Source organism: Engystomops pustulosus, chromosome 2 (assembly GCF_040894005.1).
Source record: "Engystomops pustulosus chromosome 2, aEngPut4.maternal, whole genome shotgun sequence".
Lineage (NCBI taxonomy): Eukaryota > Metazoa > Chordata > Amphibia > Anura > Leptodactylidae > Engystomops > Engystomops pustulosus.
The window spans coordinates 167692145-167712537 of NC_092412.1; the positions used below are offsets into that span (position 1 = coordinate 167692145).

Below are 20393 nucleotides of genomic sequence, written 5' to 3' on the forward strand. Positions count from 1 at the left end.
CCTAGAAAGGATTATATTGGAGAGGACGGTAAGGTGCAAAAATGTTAGAATAGCGTGTAAAGCCAAATATATCTCTTATTTATATCGGAATCATCTAAAATAGGTATATATAGCACATTAGCACTTAGAACTTAGTAACGAGCATGATAGAGTGACATATGCAACTAAATGTAGTATGCCCTTTAGACCCAATCATTTACTTCCGGGAAAACTGTACACAGGGAATATTTAAAAAATATATAAATATATAATCCATTAATGCTATGAACCAGGTGGCCAGCATACCAAGCTGAAACATCCAGACCAAAAACTAGACGTTAACAAATTCGTGAGGAACTTGACAGTGAAAAATCACTTTACGAATAAAATGGCCAGTCTCCCGGAGGACGAACCTACCGGGGAAATTGATATTTCGCCCGCTGGTTTTACTCCGGAGGTTATTCATGCCCAGAATTTAGAGATTGGCAATGGGGTGGTGGATTTCAGGGACCAAACGAATATCTTTAATCTTAAGTTTCTAGCGTATGAATCAATTGAAATCAATGACCATATTGCTAAACCATTTAAAACTAACAACCCAACATTTTACCCCTTAATGTCCAGGTGTGACTACATGGATAAATTCCAGGATCTCGTGGAGAGAGAACTAACCAAACTTAAGTCCAAATGTAACAGTACATCAAAAAGACAAAATTTAACTAGTTCGGAAAGACTCTCCCTACGAGATCTTCGGAATAATAAAGATCTAACAATAAAGAGTACGGACAAAGGGGGCTCCATCGTTCTTATGAACGCATCCTTATACAAAAAAATAAACGAGGAGCTCTTGAATGATCCTACAACATACCGTAGACTTTCCACTGATCCAACAAAAAGCTGTCAAATTAACATGATGAAACATCTAGAGGAAGGCATAGCACTTGGGGTGCTGAATGAAAAGCTCAAGGATTTTTTATATGTTAGGTTCCCCGTCATGCCCATCTTCCACTCTCTCCCCAAGGTCCACAAAGGGATTTTTCCCCCGACATGTCGACATATTGTCGCTGGCATTGGGAGCCTTGGGGAGAGACTGGGAGATTGGCTTGACCATTACTTGCAACCTTTAACCTGGGTCACACCCAGCTACCTTCGGGACACCAAGCACCTACTCCAAAAAATTGAGGCATTTAAGTGGAAGAGCACTTATGGTTGGACGTCTTGTGACGTATGTGCTCTGTATTCATCAATTCCCCATAAGAAAGCTCTTATATATCTGGCCAAACATTTGGATGAATTTAGTACGTACTCTTTGGAACTAAAAGAATACATCCTAATGACAACTGAGTTTCTCCTGGAAAACAATTTTTTTATATTTAATACTCATTACTATTTGCAAGTGGAGGGGGCTCCTATGGGGGCTGTTTTCCGCCTCCCTTGCAAATATCTATATGATACAATGGGAGAAACATTATATTTTTTGTGACAGTAATCCACACAGGTCGTCTATAGAGTGGTTTGGCCGCTATATAGACGACCTGTTGTGGATTTGGAATGACACATCACTTGAATTTGAGAATTTTGTTTCTTACTTGAACACAAATGATATGAATTTAAAATTCACACACCATTTTGGGGGTCCAAGTATAGATTTCTTAGATGTCACTTTGAAGGAAGGAGATGACATGGTCATAGTGTCCCCCTTTCGGAAACAGGTATCGGGGAATACCATTTTGTTGTCCACGTCGTGCCATCCGAAACAGGTCGTGGACAATATCCCAATCGGGGAACTAACTCGTATTCGCAGAAACAGTTCTACAGATGCTATATTTAATCAACATCTAATAGATTGGGAACACAGATTGAAAGAGAGAAGGTACAGACCTAAGATTCTGTCCTCTGCTAAAAAAAGATTGAGCAACATACAGAGGTCCACCCTTTTGGAAGATAAACAACACAATACTTCACAAATAAGAGGGGATAATTTGACCCCCATCTCCTTCACTACTACTTATAGCAACCAATTCCACCAGATTAAAAAAGTTGTAAATAAATACCTGCCCATTCTAGAGCAAGACAACGATTTAAAAATTTGCCTTGAGCGAGGAGTACGGTTTATCTCCAGAAAGGCCCCAACTATTGGGTCTATGGTGTCCCCGAGTCTCTTTACATACACTGAGAAGAACACAAACAATTATTCTTGGTTGCATCATGCGGGAAACCGTAAATGTGGTCATATACGATGTTTAACATGTGGTTTCCTATCAACAACGAACACTTTTTCATCATGTACAACGAACATTAGCTACAAGATACAAACATATATCAACTGTAACACCTCTTATATGGTATATCTCATCACATGCATTTCTTGCAATAAACAGTATGTAGGATGTACCACGAATCCACTCAAAGTAAGGATTAGAAAACATCTTTCTGATATTAGGAACATCAATCTAACCAATATCTCTGCGGTCTCCAAACATTTCCGGGAAACCCACCATGGGGACACTAGTTCCTTCAAGTGGATGGGAATAGAAAAAGTAAAAAAACAGACCAGGGGTGGTGACCATAAGAAAAAACTGATGAATAGGGAAACCTATTGGATGTTTACTCTAAAAACTACACAACCATCCGGATTGAATCTAAGACAGGATTAAATCCTGTGCTATTAAGGGTTCTAGGAACCTTACAACTTACATACTTATGTTTTTTTGTGTTAATTGCAATCTTGGATGATACATGTTGGTCCATAAATACACCACGATTAGTTAACTATGATGTTCTTGTAATAAAGTGCTTGGACCTATGTATCAACATCATATCGTCTTAACATTTATTGTCATATATAATTACATGTCATATTGTTTTGATATTTATTGTCATTTATAAGTGCATGTCATCTACCAGTTTTTTGTTTTTTTTTTGGTCTGGATGTTTCAGCTTGGTATGCTGGCCACCTGGTTCATGGCATTAATTGATTATATATTTATATATTTTTTAAATATTCCCTGTGTACAGTTTTCCCGGAAGTAAATGATTGGGTCTAAAGGGCAGACTACATTTAGTTGCATATGTCACTCTATCATGCTCGTTACTAAGTTCTAAGTGCTAATGTGCTATATATACCTATTTTAGATGATTCCGATATAAATAAGAGATATATTTGGCTATACACGCTATTCTAACATATTTGCACCTTACCGTCCTCTCCAATATAATACTTTCTAGGTTGTTTTTATGGTTCAATAAACTTTATTGCGAGCGAGCGAGAAGCCTACAAGTCAGGCACATGTTCGGGTCGCAGCCCCATATTTAGTTATGACAAAGATTCATAATCAAGTAGGACTCAAGCTCAACCAAGCAAATATGAACGTATCTAACATTAACTAAACATCCAGAAGTGGAAAAATAAGGGGGGTAGGGAAAGAGGGGAGGGGAAAGAAAAAGGGGGAGGGGGGGACATGAAATCAATCACTACACATCAAGGTTGGGGGGTACCCCATGTTGCTGGAACAGCGGTGCCCACAATCACGGCATCTATATCCAAGAGAGTAGAGCGGGTGAGTTCCTGAACATGTCCCATCTGTACCAGGTTTTATGAAAAACATCATATTGATTGTTATCTAATGCTCTCAGCTCCTCCATACATCTCAGCCTGTCCATCTCTTCCACCCACAGTAATCTGGTAGGTGGAGAAGTGGATTTCCACAATCTAGGGATTACCAGTCTCATTGCCACTATACAGTGTCGTAGGAGGCCTTTTTTGATGTCTCTAAGCCGCCCTGGGAGCATTGATAACAAAGCAATATCAGGGGAAATGCTCCCTATGGAGCCGTATAGCTGCTTGTAAAGATCCCAAATGGCGTTCCACACTGCTGCCACCACTCCACAGTCCCACCATACATGAAGCTAGGTTGTTTTTAATAATGTGATTAAGTTTTTAACTCACTGCGTCTTTCCCTGTTAGGGGGTGTGGCTGTCCCGATCATGTGATCCGGACACGTGATCGTTGCATCATGTGCTGGTCATGTGACTCGGACACGTGGTCGTGACATCACACGCCCTGGAGAAGCGCGGTGTTTAACCCCTTAAGGACGCAGCCTGTTTGCAGGTTAAGGCTCGCTACTTTTTTTTTTTTATTTGACCAGTGTCTCTTCCTGTGGTAATAACTTTTCAACGCTTTAAGATATCTCTGTGATTTTGAGACTGTTTTCTCGTGAGACATTGTAGTTTATGTTAGTAGTGTCATTTCGGTGATCCGTTCCTTTTTTGGGGGGGTAAAAATTCAAAAATTTAGGAAAAATTTGAAAAAAAATTACTATTTTCAAAGTTTCAAATGTTATACTTTTTAGACAAAAAGTGATACCACAAATTTTTTTTGATAGAAACCTTTTGCCATTGGTCTTCTTTTTATATCCATTATTTGTTTTAAGTTTCCATTTTTTTTATGGATGTGAGAAGGTTTGAAGTTTTAGTAGCAACTTCTCAGATTTTCTTGAAATTTGAAAAATGCGAACTTTTTGGTGATCAATTCAGTTTGGAAGTGCCCTATAAAGGCTTATGTACTATATACCCCCACAAGTAACACCATTTTATGAACCTAACATCTCAACCTATTCAAATCAGCATTTAAGAAGTCTGTTAACCCTTTAATTATTTTTCCGGAAGCATTTCAATTTTTGATTTCAATCTTTCCAATTTAGCCCTAAAATGGTTACATTCAGAAGGAATTTGAGGTAAATATATATTCCTAATTTCTTGCCCTGCTTCTTCCGAGTACGGCAATACCAGACATGTGGATGTCAGCTGCTGTTTACCCGCACAGTGATGTCCAGAACAGAGTTAGCGATACTGGGAATTTGGAAGGCCAATTTGGCTGCAAATATTTTGTGGTGCCACAGTGTAATTGAAGAGCCCCTGAAGTAAAAGTACAATAGAAAACCCCCCAAAATGTCACCATTTCGGAAACTAGACCCCTCAAAGAATTTATCGGTGGTTGTGGTGAGCATTTTAACCCCCAACACGCTGGTCAAAATTGAATGCAAAGTAAATGATGCATTGTAAAAATTGCGTTTTTATCTCAAAAATGTCATTTTAGTGCCTTATATACTGTGCCCAACCCATGCCACTTTAGACAAACACCCCAAAAATCATTCTGCGGGTTGTCCCGAGTACGGCAATACCACACATGTGCCAATAATTTACAGACTGGGCACACAGAAGGGATGAGAACGGAAGGAGTGAAATTTTGATTTTCCAGCTCCGTTTTCACACGTTTGGATTTGGAGTGCCATGTCATGTTGGCAGGGCCCGTGAGGTGCCAGTGCAATAGAAACCCCCAATAAATGATATCATTACGGAAACTAGACCCCTCAAAGAATTTATCGGTGGTCGTGGTGAGCATTTTAACCCCCGACACGCTGGTCAAAATTGAATGCAAAGTAAATGGTGCAGAGTAAAAATTTCGTGCCACTGGGGAAAAACACATCAAAAATCATTCTGTGGGTTACCCCGGTTAGGGCAATACCCCATAGGAGGCAATAATCTGTAGGATGGAGACACGGCAGGGCTCAAAAGGGAATAACTTGTTGGAGCACAGACATTGTACATTTTTTTTTTTCTTTTTGGCATCATGAAAGATTTGTAGATGCCAATAGGGGCCAGTACAGTAGAAACCCCTAAGAACTGACCCTATTTTGGAAACTACACCCCTCCATGAATTAATCTAGGGGTATATTTAGCATTTTAACCCCACAGGTGGACCCCTGAAAAAGTGCAAAATGGATAGTGCATAGTAAAAAATATCCATTATGTCATTTTGTGCCCAGCTGCTGCCATAGGAGACAAACACCCTAAAAATCATGATGCATGTTTTCCCGGGTAAAGCATACGGGACAGTAATCTACAGGCTGGGCACATGGCAGGGCTTAGAAGGGAAGGTGCGGCATGCGGCATGATGTATAAGCTGTGCGTCAGGGTAACAACAGGGTACTCTAAAAATCCAGGGATGTATGATAAATTCGGAAGCAATCTTTCATATATAACCCTGGTTTTTCTGGGCATGTCTCACAGTGATGAATGGTGTCATTCCGAATGCCATTTTTGGAGCATACCCTGCACCTCTTTTGTGACCTTCCCTTGCTGGCTGTTTGGGGAACTACTCCTGGAAAGTGCTGCCCTGGTACAATACGTGATGTGGGCTCACTTCCAGATGTGCTAGCACTCCCCCCTTCCTGGTCTCCAAAAAGAAAGTACTTTATTACCACCTCTTGAAATTCCAGGAAAGTTCCCCTCTGGCCGGCATATCGATGCAGCACATAAGCATTATACAATGCCATCTGCATGATGTGCACGGCCAGCTTCTTGTACCACACCCTCGACTTCCGCATGGCATTGTACGGCTGAAGCACCTGGTCAGACAAGTCCACCCCTCCCATGTATTTGTTATAATCTAAAATACAGTCTGGCTTGGGGGTTTCTGTACTGGGACCTCGTACTGGGACAGGGGTGGTGGTGTGCTCATGTATTGTAGTTAATACAAGGACCTCTCTCTTGTCCTTGTACTTAACACACAATACAGAGTCGCTGCATAGTGCCCTGCTTTCGTGCCTTTTAAGTTTTTGCCCAAGCAGCGACTTAGGGAGACCTCTCTGATTTCTGCGTACAGTGCCGCATGCCGCAGTATTTCTGGAATTGAGGCACTTGAACAGGGTGGTGCTGGTGTAGAAATTGTCCAGGTAGAGGTGGTAGCCCTGGTCCAGCAGTGGGTGCACTAAATCCCACAATATCTTCCCTGTAACACCCAGGAAGGGGGGGCATTCTGGGGGCACTATAGTGGAGTCCTTCCCTTCATATACCCTGAACTTGTATGTGTACCCTGATGAACTTTCGCACAGCTTATACATTTTCACACCATACCTTGCCCTCTTATTGGGCAGGTACTGGCGGAATTGAAGTCTCCCTTTGAATTGTACCAGGGACTCGTCTATGCTCACATGTTTGGCGGGGGTATATGCCTGGGCAAACTTGGCACTAAAATGATCTAATATGGGCCTGACCTTAAATAACCGATCATAACTGGGGTCACCTCTGGGTGGGCACTGTGTGTTGTCAGTGTAGTGCAAAAACTTATGGATGGCTTCAAAGCACATCCTGCTCATTGCCATGCGGAACATGGGGGTGTGGTACAGTATATCTGTGTTCCAGTAGTCCCTGATTGAAGGCTTCTTTACTATCCCCATGAGGAGTATTATGCCCCAATACTTGTACATCTCTGCTGCAGTGACAGGAGTCCACCTGTAGGGTTGTGCATAAAAGGACGTGGGGTTTTGGGCAATATGTTGTGCAGCGTAGAGATTTGTCTGAAATATAATAATATTCAGCAGCTCCTCATCAAAAAAAAACTTAAAAAAGTCCACAGCTCTGAGCCCTGTCGTGTCAAAGTTAATTCCAGGATGGTCCAAAAAGTCAGGGACCTGAGGGGTATAACTATCTGGGGCTACCCATGTGGGGTCAGTGGAAGCCCCAGACGCTTCTCCTGCAGAAGTCCCAGGCACTTCTCCTGCAGAAGTCCCAGGCACTTCTCCTGCAGAAGTCCCAGGCACTTCTCCTGCAGAAGTCCCAGGCACTTCTCCTGCAGAAGTCCCAGGCACTTCAATCGCAGATGTCCCTGAAACCCTACGGCGCCTTCTTGGGGGTCCTTCCAGGTCACTGGAAGATGAGCAGGAGGATGATGATAGGTAAAAGGGACCATCATCCCCACTAGCTCACTCGGTGTCAGAGGCAAGCATGTTATATGCCTCCAACACGGTGTACGTCTTCTGAGACATTGCACACAAAAAAAATAGAAAACTAGTAAAATTAGATAATGTGCACCAAACTACACGGATAAACCGTCTAGCAGGCACACAAAAAAAAAAAAATATAATGCACACCAAACTACACGGACAAGCCGCACAGATGGCACACACAAAAAATAATGTGCACTAAACTACACGGACAAGCCGCACAGATAGCACACAAAAAAAAAAGGTAATGCACACCAAACTACACGGACAAGCCGCACAGATAGCACACAAAAAAAATAATGTGCACTAAACTACACGGACAAGCCGCACAGATAGCACACAAAAAAAATAATGCGCACTAAACTACACGGACCAGCCGCACAGATGGCACACACAAAAAATAGCTAAGTACGGGTACACCTACGGCGCTCTGGAAAAAAATATTAGCAGGCACCGAAAAAAAAACCTATGTGCACCGCGCAACAAATGCACCTAGCTTGCCCTAAGACAAACTAACTACTGCTAAGACTGCTAAAGATTCTGTGCAGCGCTATTCACACGGCGCACTGAAAAGTGCGTCCAGTGCAGAACAACGCTAACACAGCGCACTGAAAAGTGCGTTTGGGTTCAGAAGGGACAGACAGGGAAAAACGGAAGACACGTGGGATCACACAAGGCGATCACACAGGGAACACACAGGACACAGGAAAAAACAGATAGGGATAGGGATTTGTAGGGAACAATAGGGATCAGAACACTATTTATAGTGTAAAAGTGTATTTTGGTGCACACAGTAACGCTCTTTCCTCTCTCCAGCGATACCAAACCAAAATGGTGCCGCTGGAGGAAGAGGAAAGGGCTAAAACCAAGTTTTTTAGCCTAAAATCGCTGTAATTGGCCAGTCAGGTTTGACTGGCCAATTACGGCGATCGGCGGGCGGGACCGATTTGATTGGTCGGGTGACGGAGACAGGAACTCCTCCTGCCTCTGTCACCCAAATCTCATCCCGATGTCACCATGTCTCGCGACGTGGTGACAATTCTAAAATAGTATGCGCTCGCGCAGTAGCTGTACTGCGCTGAGCGCCAATAGTGGGAAGCTGCGCAGTACAGCTACGGCGCGGAGCGCTAAGGGGTTAAATAGAGGTAAGAACTTCTTGTAGATGTATCCATGATTAAGCTCATCTGAGCGAAACGCGTTGGATTTACCCCGTGTATCCTTTGTTTGTGCACACTGCCGTGACATATGTTTTTAAAGAGGAACGAATAAAGAAAACTTATGTATTTTTATACTACAACTGTTTCCTGAAGCGCTGGTCTTTCTACAAATTTGCCATTGCCTTGAGTCTATGGGGGATCTCCTCGTGTCCGTGCGCTGGAAGCAGATCGTACGATTGGTGAGCTGGATTTCTCTTGTTTTTTCAATGTGCAGGACGCCATATGTCCTATGGAAAATGGGATTGAGGGAGGATGCAAGGTGTCCCTGGTGTCAAGAAGAGAGGGCAGATGGATGGCATATGTTTTGATCATGTGCAGCATTAGAGAGCCTGTGGAAGGAGGCAGAGGATTTGATGGATCGGATATATAACATAAGGCTTCCCCATGATCCTAAGGTTGGTCTACTGAGCTGTATGGATGGACAACAGGGGACTCAGAATGAATGCTTGGCTGTGGCAAAATTTCTTTACCAAGTCAGGAAAAGCATAGCTAGGCTATGCGGATCCTCCAGGGTTGGGTGAGGTGATAAATATGACAAACAAAACTATATGGATGGAAATGAAGGTTTACCAGAAAAGGGGTAATCTCAAAAAATTTGAGAAACAGTGGCTTGACTGGGTGGAGTTTCCAGGATTGGCAACTGAGGAATTGCGGAGAGGTTGGTCCAGGTTAAATTTGGGGAGTATACTGGGGCAGTAAGGGTTGTCTTAGTATACTGAGGGCTGTATTGGATGTGTGATGACTGGATGGATTAAGGGAGAGGTGGCAGACCAGGGAGAGGTTGGGGGGGGGGGGGATATGTGGATTGTTATATATGTTTATATTGAATATACATTTATATTAATGTGCACTGACTACTGGCAATTTTTGTATTGTGCATATTTATGCTATAAGTGAAAGCAATAAAAGTTTCTGATTTAAAGAAATATATATATTACAAACCCCCTATATATCAACCTCTCGTTCACATTGCGTTTAGATTAATGCGGTTTACGACAACGTGAGGTCATAAACATTGCATTTCCGACATAAACATTGCTTTGACATAAACGTGGTTTAACCCCTTAGTAACCCCCAATCGGATTTCTCCATCAGTCACTAAGGGGCCTTAGGCTAGGCCGCCAGGGTTACTCCTTCGGCCTAACCTAAGGTCTGCATAGCCCCCGTGCAGGGAGGAGCAGCACCCCAGCTTTCCTATGACAGCCGCGACCCTGCTCTAACAGTCCGGATCGGAACTCCGTTCCAATCCAGCTGTTAAGCCAATATATCCAGCAGTCAATGTAATGACCGGGGAATCTACATACCTGCAGTGGAAGGGGGCTCCCTCTCCTCCCGGGACCCCACAATATCTGGCTGCCCAGATAATAGCTGGATCGGAACAGAGTTTATCCGGACTGTTAGAGCAGGGTCGCGGTTGTCATAGGACATCTGAGGCACTGCTCCTTCCTGCACATGCAGGACCTTCGGTTAGACCAACAGCACATGCCTGCTCGGTCCAGCCAGGGGCTGATGCACAGGCTGACACTTCTAATACACTGCAATACATGGTTATTGCAGTGCATTAGTATGAACTAGTGATCACATAATCACTAGTTTATATAATAGTATTGAAAAAACAAAAAACACACAAAAGTAAATAAAAAATAAAAATAAAATTCATCAGAATGTCCCAAAAACTGAGCCGGCATCAGCTCTGCGTCCAATATGTCAGATGGTTTTTGAAAAATAAGCCGTGGTCATCAAGGCGCAAATGAGCTTGGTCACTAAGAGATTAAATCAAGGTGATGTTAACACAATCTAAACGAAATGTGTAAATGCATCCTAACATTGAATTCACATTGTTCTTATGTAAACACGATTTAAATATCTTTCTTGTGAGGTGCAGATGGAAAACGCTCCTGACATTGTGGCTCGGTAATGGTGTGTTGAGACATGGAGAGCTCACCGGGGCCATGCATAATGCAAGTCAATGGTGCCTTGAGCAGTTTGTGTAGCCAGATCTTTAAATATGCTTTAAATTGTGTGTGGTGCCTGGAGCAGGTTATAGAAAAAGAGCCAGCACTGTCCACTCCCCCCACTTGGTAGGGGGAAATAAACAGCCAGGAATTACAAAATTTTCATTGCATAGAAGCCATAATAAAAACTCATATAGACATAGAGTCATATAGACATATAGGGGGTCATTTACTAAGGGCCCGATTCGCGTTTTCTCGACGTGTTACCCGAATATTTCCGATTTGCGCCGATTTCCCCTGAATTGCCCTGGGATTTTGGCGCAGGGGTCATTTACTAAGGGCCCGATTCGCGTTTTCTCGACGTGTTACCTGAATATTTCCGATTTGCGCCGAAATCGGGGGGCATGGCCGAACGAAAACCCGACGGATTCGGAAAAACCGCCGCATTTAAAAAAAAAAAATGTGTCGCGGAGCTTGCACTTACCTTCACTAGGAATAGGCCGGTGAACTTGAGTGCGTTCCGATGCTCTTCAGCGCAACATCCGCCACCTGGTGGACGTCAGAGGAACTGCCTTAATGAATCCCGGCCGGACCCGAATCCACCGCAGAGAACGCGCCCCTGGATCGTGAATGGACCGGGTAAGTAAATCTGCCCCATAGTAATATATAATGAAAAAAGTTTAAACACAGTGCAAGCTAGATACCGATAACTGGAGGATGAAAGCAGAACTGTCAGTGTGTCTGCGTTCACATTAAACACATAACACAAAAATAAGTGATAGAAATATCACAGTAGAGCTGCTGCAGTAAACCTGAAATCCAGTACTGGATACTGTATCAGATGATGGCAGAGGATAAAAGAAGAAAAAAAAAATCAGGCTGTAACCGTGCTGCTCAATATTCACAATGTTTAATTCAAAATCTCAATGGACAACACGTTTCGGAAGCAGAGTGCCTCCTTCATCAGGTCCGAAAAACAGTTTCTATAGTTGTAACAAGAAATAAATACAATAAAAATTTCTAAAAGATAATATCAATCTCGGACATAGAATAGATATGTAATTAGTACAAAATTAGTAATGAGTAAAAATTAGAGTCAAGTGAAAAAACACATAAAAGATATGTAGAATATATACAAAAAAGTATGACAATACCGAAAAAATGATTAGATACAATATATATTGAAAATATATATAGATAAGTGAAGGACATATAGATCTATAAATGGACAAGTAAATAAATATAGATAAAAACTAAATAGTAATGCAAAAAATAGGGTATATATGTACATACATATATATACACATGTAATGAAACATATGAGTGCCTACCCTATTATTCTTTGTGTGGTTAGTCCCAGTTAGATATACAGGGAGAACCTGTGCTGTCCTAAAATGTAGGTGAATAAAATCAAAATGCATAAATGAGTACTATAGTAAGATAACGAGAAGTACTTAGGAATGTGTTTAGATACCTTTGAAGTTGTAGGGCAGACAGCTGTCAGTGGAAGAAAATTCTGTGGGGAAAGGTGAAGCATGAAGAGTACTTAGTAAACAATTGGGGAAACCAGGATAGCCTGCAAAGTAGATGGATCCGCCGCAGGAAGAGAAAAAGATAAACCAAATCAGATAACTCACATAGGTGCGGACGCGAGCCGGGGTGGGCGCTGCGTTTCAACTCAATGCTGGCTTTGCGGGGGATTTAAATGGGAGCCGGGAGGGTAATGCGCATGACTGTATAGATGTGCGCTTGCGCGCTGAGTGTAAGTGGAGTCGTGATGGAGACAAGACTACGCATGCGTTTATGTAAGAACACGCATGCGTATATGTAAGAACGCGCATGCGTTCCTCTAACCTCCAGCCACCTTTCCCTCCTTCCCATCGAGCAGATCCCTAAAGATCACCCAGACCGGTTATCGCAACTCATTAAAAGGGAGAACTTCTGGATATTCAAATTAAATACCATGTGCCGATATGGACTTAATGAATCTCTTGAACGCATCTAATATGCAATCCTACCCCCAGTACCATCCATCTCATTTCCTTTATCATTCTTCTCAATATCCTAACATGTTCATATCCCTTCAGATCCATTATAGAGATGTATCCCCCATACCCTTATCGCTCCTACCAGGTCACATTGTCATCATGTATCCCATCCCTTACAGTTACCCCTCTCTTCCATACCCAGATATTAGATATTACAGTCTCTTAAATCTTTAGCATTCATATATTAGTATTTCTTATCTTTCCATAGCATTTTATTTTCAATACTATTTATATCTGTATACATTAGCACTCTGAACCATATCTCCTCCCGCTAAGCTTTCCATCTCATGCTTACCCTCCTACTATCCAGCGGTTATGTCCGCTCCACACTTAGATTCTCACTGCGCGTGTGCACCGTTCCATGCGCAGGCACAGTCACTGCATGTTGAAAACTCAGATCTCAGACACCGATGCTCACTGCGCATGCGCGTTCCTACATATATGCATGCGCAGTCTTGTCTTCATCCCGACTCCACTTACACTCACCGCGCAAGCGCGCGTCTATATGCTCATGCGCATTACCCTCCCGGCTCCCATTTAAATCCCCCGCGAAGCCGCTATGGACATGAAACACAGCGCCCACCCCGGCTCGTGTCCGCACCTATGTGAGTTATCTGATTTGGTTTATCTTTTCCTCTTCCTGCAGCGAATCCATCTACTTTGCAGGCTATCCTGGTTTCCCCAATTGTTTACTCTTCATGCTTCACCTTTCCCCACAGAATTTTCTTCCACTGACAGCTGTCTGCCCTACATCTTCAAAGTTACTTACACACATTCCTAAGTACTTCTCGTTATCTTACTATAGTACTCATTTATTCATTTTGATTTTATTTGCCTACATTTTAGGCCAGCACAGGTTCTCCCTGTATATCTAACTGGAATTAACCACACAAAGAATAATAGGGTAGGCACTCATATATTATATGTTTCATTACATGTGTGTGTGTGTGTGTGTGTATATATATATATATATATATATATATATATACCCTATTTTTTGCATTACTATTTTGTTTTTATCCATATTTATTTACTTGTCTATTTATAGATCTATATGTCCTTCACTTATCTATATATGGTGCAGGGTGCAGGTATGCGCGTGTCAAGCGACACATTTTTTTTAAATTCTGTGGTTTTTCCGAATCTGTCGGGTTTTCCGAAAGCCATATTCACGATTTCCGTTGCGTGCGTGCTGGCGCCAATGCCACAATCCAATTGCGTGCGACAAAAACCTGGGGCAATTTGGCGCAAACCGATAATTTTCGGGAAACCCGACGAAAAAGAGCGATTCGGGCCCTTAGTAAATGACCCCCATTGTATCTAATCATTTATCGCTAATGACATACTTTTTTTTATATATTCTACATATCTTTTATATGTTTTTTTTACTTGACTAATTTTGTTTTCTTGTTGTCCATTGAGATTTTTAATTAAACATTGTGAATCGTGAGAAGCAAGGTTCCAGCCTGATTTTTTTTTTTTTCTTCTTTTATACTCTGCCATCATATAGACATATACTCATATAGACATAAAGTCAAATAGACATATTTGACTTTAACCAGAAAAGCTATGGTAACGTTTCAGTAGGTTAGTATTCACTTTTATTTGCTTTCTCATTTAAAGGGCATCTACCACCAGGATGAAGGACTGTATGCAAATGAGCCTGAGTGGCTCTAGGTTCCACAGGTGTTAATGGAGCCTGGAGCCCTTCAGGCTCATTTGCACACAGTATTTCATCCTGGTGGTAGATGTCCTTTAATGCAAACAATATCACAATAGAGCCTCTGCCCTGTGTCTATTTTGTTCCTATTTCTTTTTGGGAATGAGCTTTTCAAGCCACTTCCAGTTTCCAAGAATAGCTATTCTCCATAAAGTATAATGCAATTTTCATACAATCTGACAATTTATTTATAAAGCATATGTTTTATGACAGCTGTGCACATCCAATATAAGCCTAACTTCATTACAAGAGTTACAATTAAAAAAAATCTGTAAACTAATTTACTTTCACAATGAAAAAAAAAATATTTTTACACAAACTGATATCTACTCATGCCTCCCAATGAAGTTAAGACATACTTAAATAAACATTTACCCATTCTTGCACATGTTGACCAAATTTCCGAGCAAGTTGCCAGAGAGGCTCTGTTTTGCCATTTGTGGTTGAGCCATTATGAGATTTCGCATGGTATAACATGCAGAAGACATTATTTCTTCTGAATTTGTTGTATTTCCAGGAGTTTGTGACAAAAGTCGAGAAACATCTGCAAGCACCTGTGTTCCTGCAAATAGAAATAATAAAATTAAAGCATCAAGAAGACTGCATGACTAGCAAATGGAAAAAAGTATTCCATCCTACCCATGCTCTTGTGAAGGGATGGATGACGAGACATATTGCTAAGAAGCAAGGCTCCTGTCTTTACCACATCAGAGTTTCCAGACTGGAGCAAACGTGCAATTTGAGGAAGTCCATTTTCTTTCAGTCCAATGATTTGACTCATTCCACTGGACATCTAAAATAATAAAAATACACTTATAGATGTTTCAAATTTCAAAAAGGAATTTACAAATGTGCACAAGAACAACTCTCCATTTGGCTTTTGTAGGCAAATGAAAATCACCACTGCTCCATTACTTTGTGGAGTTTGGCTGCAGTGTAAGCAGCTGCATGGAGTGATTACAGAGGATAGCATTCCTGCAAACAACTCTCCAGACTGGACACACGCTGCACCCTATGCTGAACAACCCCTTAACCTCCTCCACAGCAGTGTTAAATGTGCAGGCCCCGTGTCCAGATTCTCAGTAAGATAGCAGGGTAGACGTTGTAAAAGGGAACCTGTCACCAGGGACCTCTTTTCACTACAGGTTACAGAAGCACATTACAGCTGGCATATATGCCTTTCTTATTTCTTTGAGCATTTTCATTACAATATACTTGTGTTTGATAGCTTACCTCGCACCCTGACAGAATCCTCTGGGGGTTGGGCTTTGGTTTGAATGCATTTCAAATAACAACACATATGCCTTGTCTGTGCTGCAGACTCCTCAGCTCTCAGCCCCCACTTTTATGCTCTTGTACAGCTCCTCCCTGCTGCTCCTGCACAGTGTGGTGAGCTGACATCGGTGGTGGGGTGGGGTGGAGGAGCTATACTTGACCACAAAGGTGGGGTCCAAGAGCTGAGCAGTATGCAGCACAGACAATTCACAGGTTTTTTTCTTGAAATTTACCAAACCAATGCAGAACCCCTGGGACTACACAGAGGATTATGTCAGGGTGCAGAGTAAGTTACAACACACAATTATATTGTAATGCAAATGCTTAAAGAAAGCAGAAAGGCATATTTCCAATGCAGCTGTAATGGTCTTCTGCAATCTGTCTTTAGTGAAAATGAGGTCCCTGATGACAGGTTCTCTTTAAAGGCAATTAGATCTCATTGTGCTGCAAAGTTACATCGTCTGTCCCTCTCCTTATCGTGGCACTCACCCACGGCAGGTTTAGGTAAGTAGGTCTAGTTTAGTTTAGGATTTTAGGACATAGGGGTTAGAAATGCTGGGCATGGAATGTGGATTGAGTTGTGTAAAGGCATTAACTTAGTGTCCTGAAACAGTTAACCCTTTGCTGTCTTATCTTACAGACTTACATAAACACATAAGCTGTGTTTATGAAATGCTGTACATTACTAGGGCATCCAATACATTATATTTTGACTGCCTATTACTGACAAAACTCTCCTAGAACCAAATGAGTTACCCACCTTTCATGTATGTTTACTGCCCCCTCCCATCCTTTGTGTGTACCATTTGTTTACCACTATAGATCTCATTTTGCCCTTCATTTCTTTGTGATTATTTATTTTAATATTATTTATAACTGGCAAAAATATCATGGATTTAAAGAACTCTTTCAACACCTGTATGGCACAGAGGTGGGGAGGCTGGATAAAGAGGACTCACTGGGTCGGGTTTCGTGCATACTTCTTTGGTCAGTTAGTCCATCTGGATACACTTGACTAAAGTAAATGTGGCAAGTGGGGTAGAAAAGTGCCAGAACAGATGTAGATACAGAGATTTTCAGGCTTTATTCAAGAGAAAAATTTAGGTAATTGAATAGTAAATCACTTGTACACTGGCGTGCAGGCTATCCCTGTGCCGCCGAATACATCAATAGGCTTAGGCTTGATGATCTCAGATGGCCGCGCCAACAGGCATAACTACACCAAGCCCGACCTCGCATAGTTATGTGGACAAACCTGCACAGGAAAGTAGGGAGGCAAAAGGCAAGAACAACTTTGCCCCCCCCACTCCCCCAACTGGCTGCCTCCTTCCTCACCTACATGGCATGGAGGTGGCGGAGTCACAAATTTAATCACAATTTCAGCACTGACCATGGAGTGCTGTTAATTCCTCCCAGTGTCACATGACCGTGGAGTGCTGTTAATTTCGCCCAGTGTCAGTAAATCGAAGTTACATACCAAGCCATGATGCAGATGAAGCTCGAGGCTGAGAGAGCCAGACATGTAGTCTACTATACAGGCCTTTGGCTAAAGCAGTAGTAGAATTAAGCCTCCCTAAATGACCAGACATAGATTGAAATATCAGGCTACACAATTGGCACCTCTATTCAACATTTCTTAAGGCAAGGGAGATTTTTTTCCAAGTACCTGAATAACTCCTTTAACCTCTTACCGCCGCAGCCCTTTTTCGTTTTTGCGTTTTCATTTTTCACTCCCCACATTCAAAAAACTGTAACTTTTTTATTTTTCCATGTACAGAGCTGTGTGATGGCTTATTTTCTGCGTAACAAATTACACTTGAAAATGGTTGTATTTAATATTCCATGCCGTGTACTGGGAAGCGGGAAAAAAATTCCAAATGCAGAGAAATTGGTAAAAAAAGGCATTTGTGCCGTATTCTTGTGGGCTTGGGTTTTATAGGTTTATAGGTTTTATAATGTTTTCATACATTTAAAAAAAATAAAACCTCAAAACAAAACAAACATTGTTTGGGGATTTTGCCATCTTCTGGCACTAATAACTTTTTTATTAGGTGTATGGAGCTGTGGGTGATGCCATTTTTTGCAGATTTTGATGAGGTTTACAATGTTATCATTTTTAGGACTGTACAACCTTTTGATCACTTTTTATAGAATTTAACATTTTTTTTAAAATGACAAAAAAGTGCCATTTTCGAATTTGGGCGCGATTTTCCATTACGGGGTTAAACGTAGTGAAAAGCTGTTATCATATTTCGATAGATCGGGCATTTTCGAACGCAGCGATACCTAATGTGTTTATGATTTTTACTATTTATTTATATTAATATCAGTTCTAGGGAAAGGGGGGTGACTTGAATTTTTAGGTTTTTTAATTATAATTTTTTAACTTTTTTTTTATTTTTACTATTTTTCAGACTCCCTAGGGTACTTTAACCCTAGGGTGTCTGTACGATCCTATCATATACTGCCATACTACAGTATGGCTGTATATGGGGATTTTACTCCTCATACATTACCATGTGCTGATAGCACATTGTAATGAATGGGTTAACCCAAAGTAGCTTCGGGGCTTGGTGAGACGCGACGCTACCATGGCGAAATGGGACCCGGCATGTGACATACTAATACGTCACATGTCAGTAAGGGGCTAAGCAAGATACAAACGACCTGTAATCACTTGTATTATTCAATTAGTATTCTTTACCTCTCAATGTTTGAAGAAAACCATGTATTTTTTTTTTATACAAGAACAAGGAACTGAGCAGAAGTGTGCTGAAGAAAAACATTGAAATGGTATGGTGGAAGAACAGCAGCAGTAATGATTTCTGTGCATCAATGGCTTTAATAAGGAACTTTCTTTATTTTAATAACTTTTAACCTTTTTACTTTCTAAACCTTTCTAAAGAGAAAGGTAAGATCCCACCCCAAGTCTCTGGATAACCCCTTTAATTGAGATGCAGTTCAGCTCTGATCAGAAATCAACCCCCACAGGGGGCTCTTATATATGTCCTAGTTACAATGAAAAACATAAAGGAAAAAAAAAAAATTTTTTTTAAAAGTGAAAATGTCCCCCAGGGGTCTTTTATGACCTCATGGGGAACATATAAAATAAAAAAAACATATATTAATTAAAAAAAAAAAAAAAACTGCTACACCATGAAGAACACTGTTGTTTCACCCAGTTTTCCCGAGACATGCATACTATATATCAGAATGACATATGTGCTGAAAAACGTCCCCTAGGCTTATACACGAGTCAATACTTAAGTCAATGGGCTTAAAAAAATAATAAACTTATATACTCACCCTCCAGTGGTCCCGATGTGCAGCGCTGCTCCCTCGATGTGCGCTCGGCTCGTCTTCTGGCTTCCCGGGTCCTCTTCTGTAAGATCGTGCTGGGTGCCGCCATTGTTCTCTCCTGGGTGGTGCCTAGTATGACGTCAGCAACGCCTGCTGCCCGGGAGAGGACAATGGCGGCGCCCAGCACAATGTGACAGAAGAGGAGCCGGGAAGACAGAAGACGAGCCGCACGGACATCGGGGGAGCAGCGCTGCACATAGGGCCACCGGAGGATGAGTATATAAGTTTATTATTTTTTTTAAATTCTGGGCAGGCTGTATACTACTGGGCAGGCTGTATACTACTGGGGTCTGGCTGTATACTACTGGGGTCTGGCTGTATACTACTGGGGGCAAGCTGTATACTACTAGGGGCAAGCTGGGCGGGCTGTATACTACTGAGGGCAGGCTGTATACTACTGGGGGCAAGTTGGGCAGGCTGTATACTGCAGGGGGCAGGCTGTATACTACAGGGGGAAGGCTGTATATTATAGGGGGCTGGCTGGCTATATACTGGGGGGGGTCTGTGACCAATGCATTTCCCACCCTCGGCTTATACTGGAGTCAATAGGTTTTCCCAGTTTTTGGTGGTAAAATTAGGGGTCTCGGCTTATACTTGGGTCAGCTTATACTCGAGTATATATGGTAAGTTCTTTGTTAGAGAAAAGCAAGTGAAAAATATATAATTAGAAAGTAGATTGAAGAGTTGTAGATGTGCATTCATAAGTTCACCATTTTTTTGGGGAGTGTTAACAGATTTAAGTTTATCCCGGCTCTTATGACAGCTCTTTTTTTTTTTTTTTTAATTTATAATTATATATTTATTATAAACAACAATAGCCACATTTTACAGAGTACCAACATATCACAGTGCCATGAATAAACAGTCATTCAGCCATACTTTGTTTGCTATCACCCTAACATTTCTACTTTCAAGCCTGCCTTGGGCCACCGTGTATCCTGCCAAGCCTGCCTTGGGCCACCGTGTATCCTGCCAAGCCTGCCTTGGGCCACCGTGTATCCTGCCAAGCCTGCCTTGGGCCACCGTGTATCCTGCCAAGCCTGCCTTGGGCC

General features: G+C 41.8%; 1 protein-coding gene and 1 long non-coding RNA gene across 2 annotated transcripts in view; one reads left to right on the forward strand and one right to left on the reverse strand.

Annotated features, from left to right (window-relative positions):
• Positions 1-20393, reverse strand: part of PKP1 (plakophilin 1) — a 287100-nt gene that overhangs the window by 74479 nt on the left and 192228 nt on the right. Inside the window, exons 10-11 of the mRNA XM_072137242.1 lie at positions 15346-15499; positions 15082-15268 (exon numbers count right to left, since the gene is read on the reverse strand). Of these exons, the coding sequence (XP_071993343.1) occupies positions 15082-15268; positions 15346-15499 (341 nt within the window). The remainder of the gene's footprint in view (positions 1-15081; positions 15269-15345; positions 15500-20393) is intronic.
• On the forward strand, positions 13431-15528 carry LOC140118861 (uncharacterized). Its single transcript, XR_011853272.1, has 3 exons — positions 13431-13591; positions 13833-13890; positions 15224-15528. It is a non-coding gene; the product is annotated as an uncharacterized lncRNA (long non-coding RNA).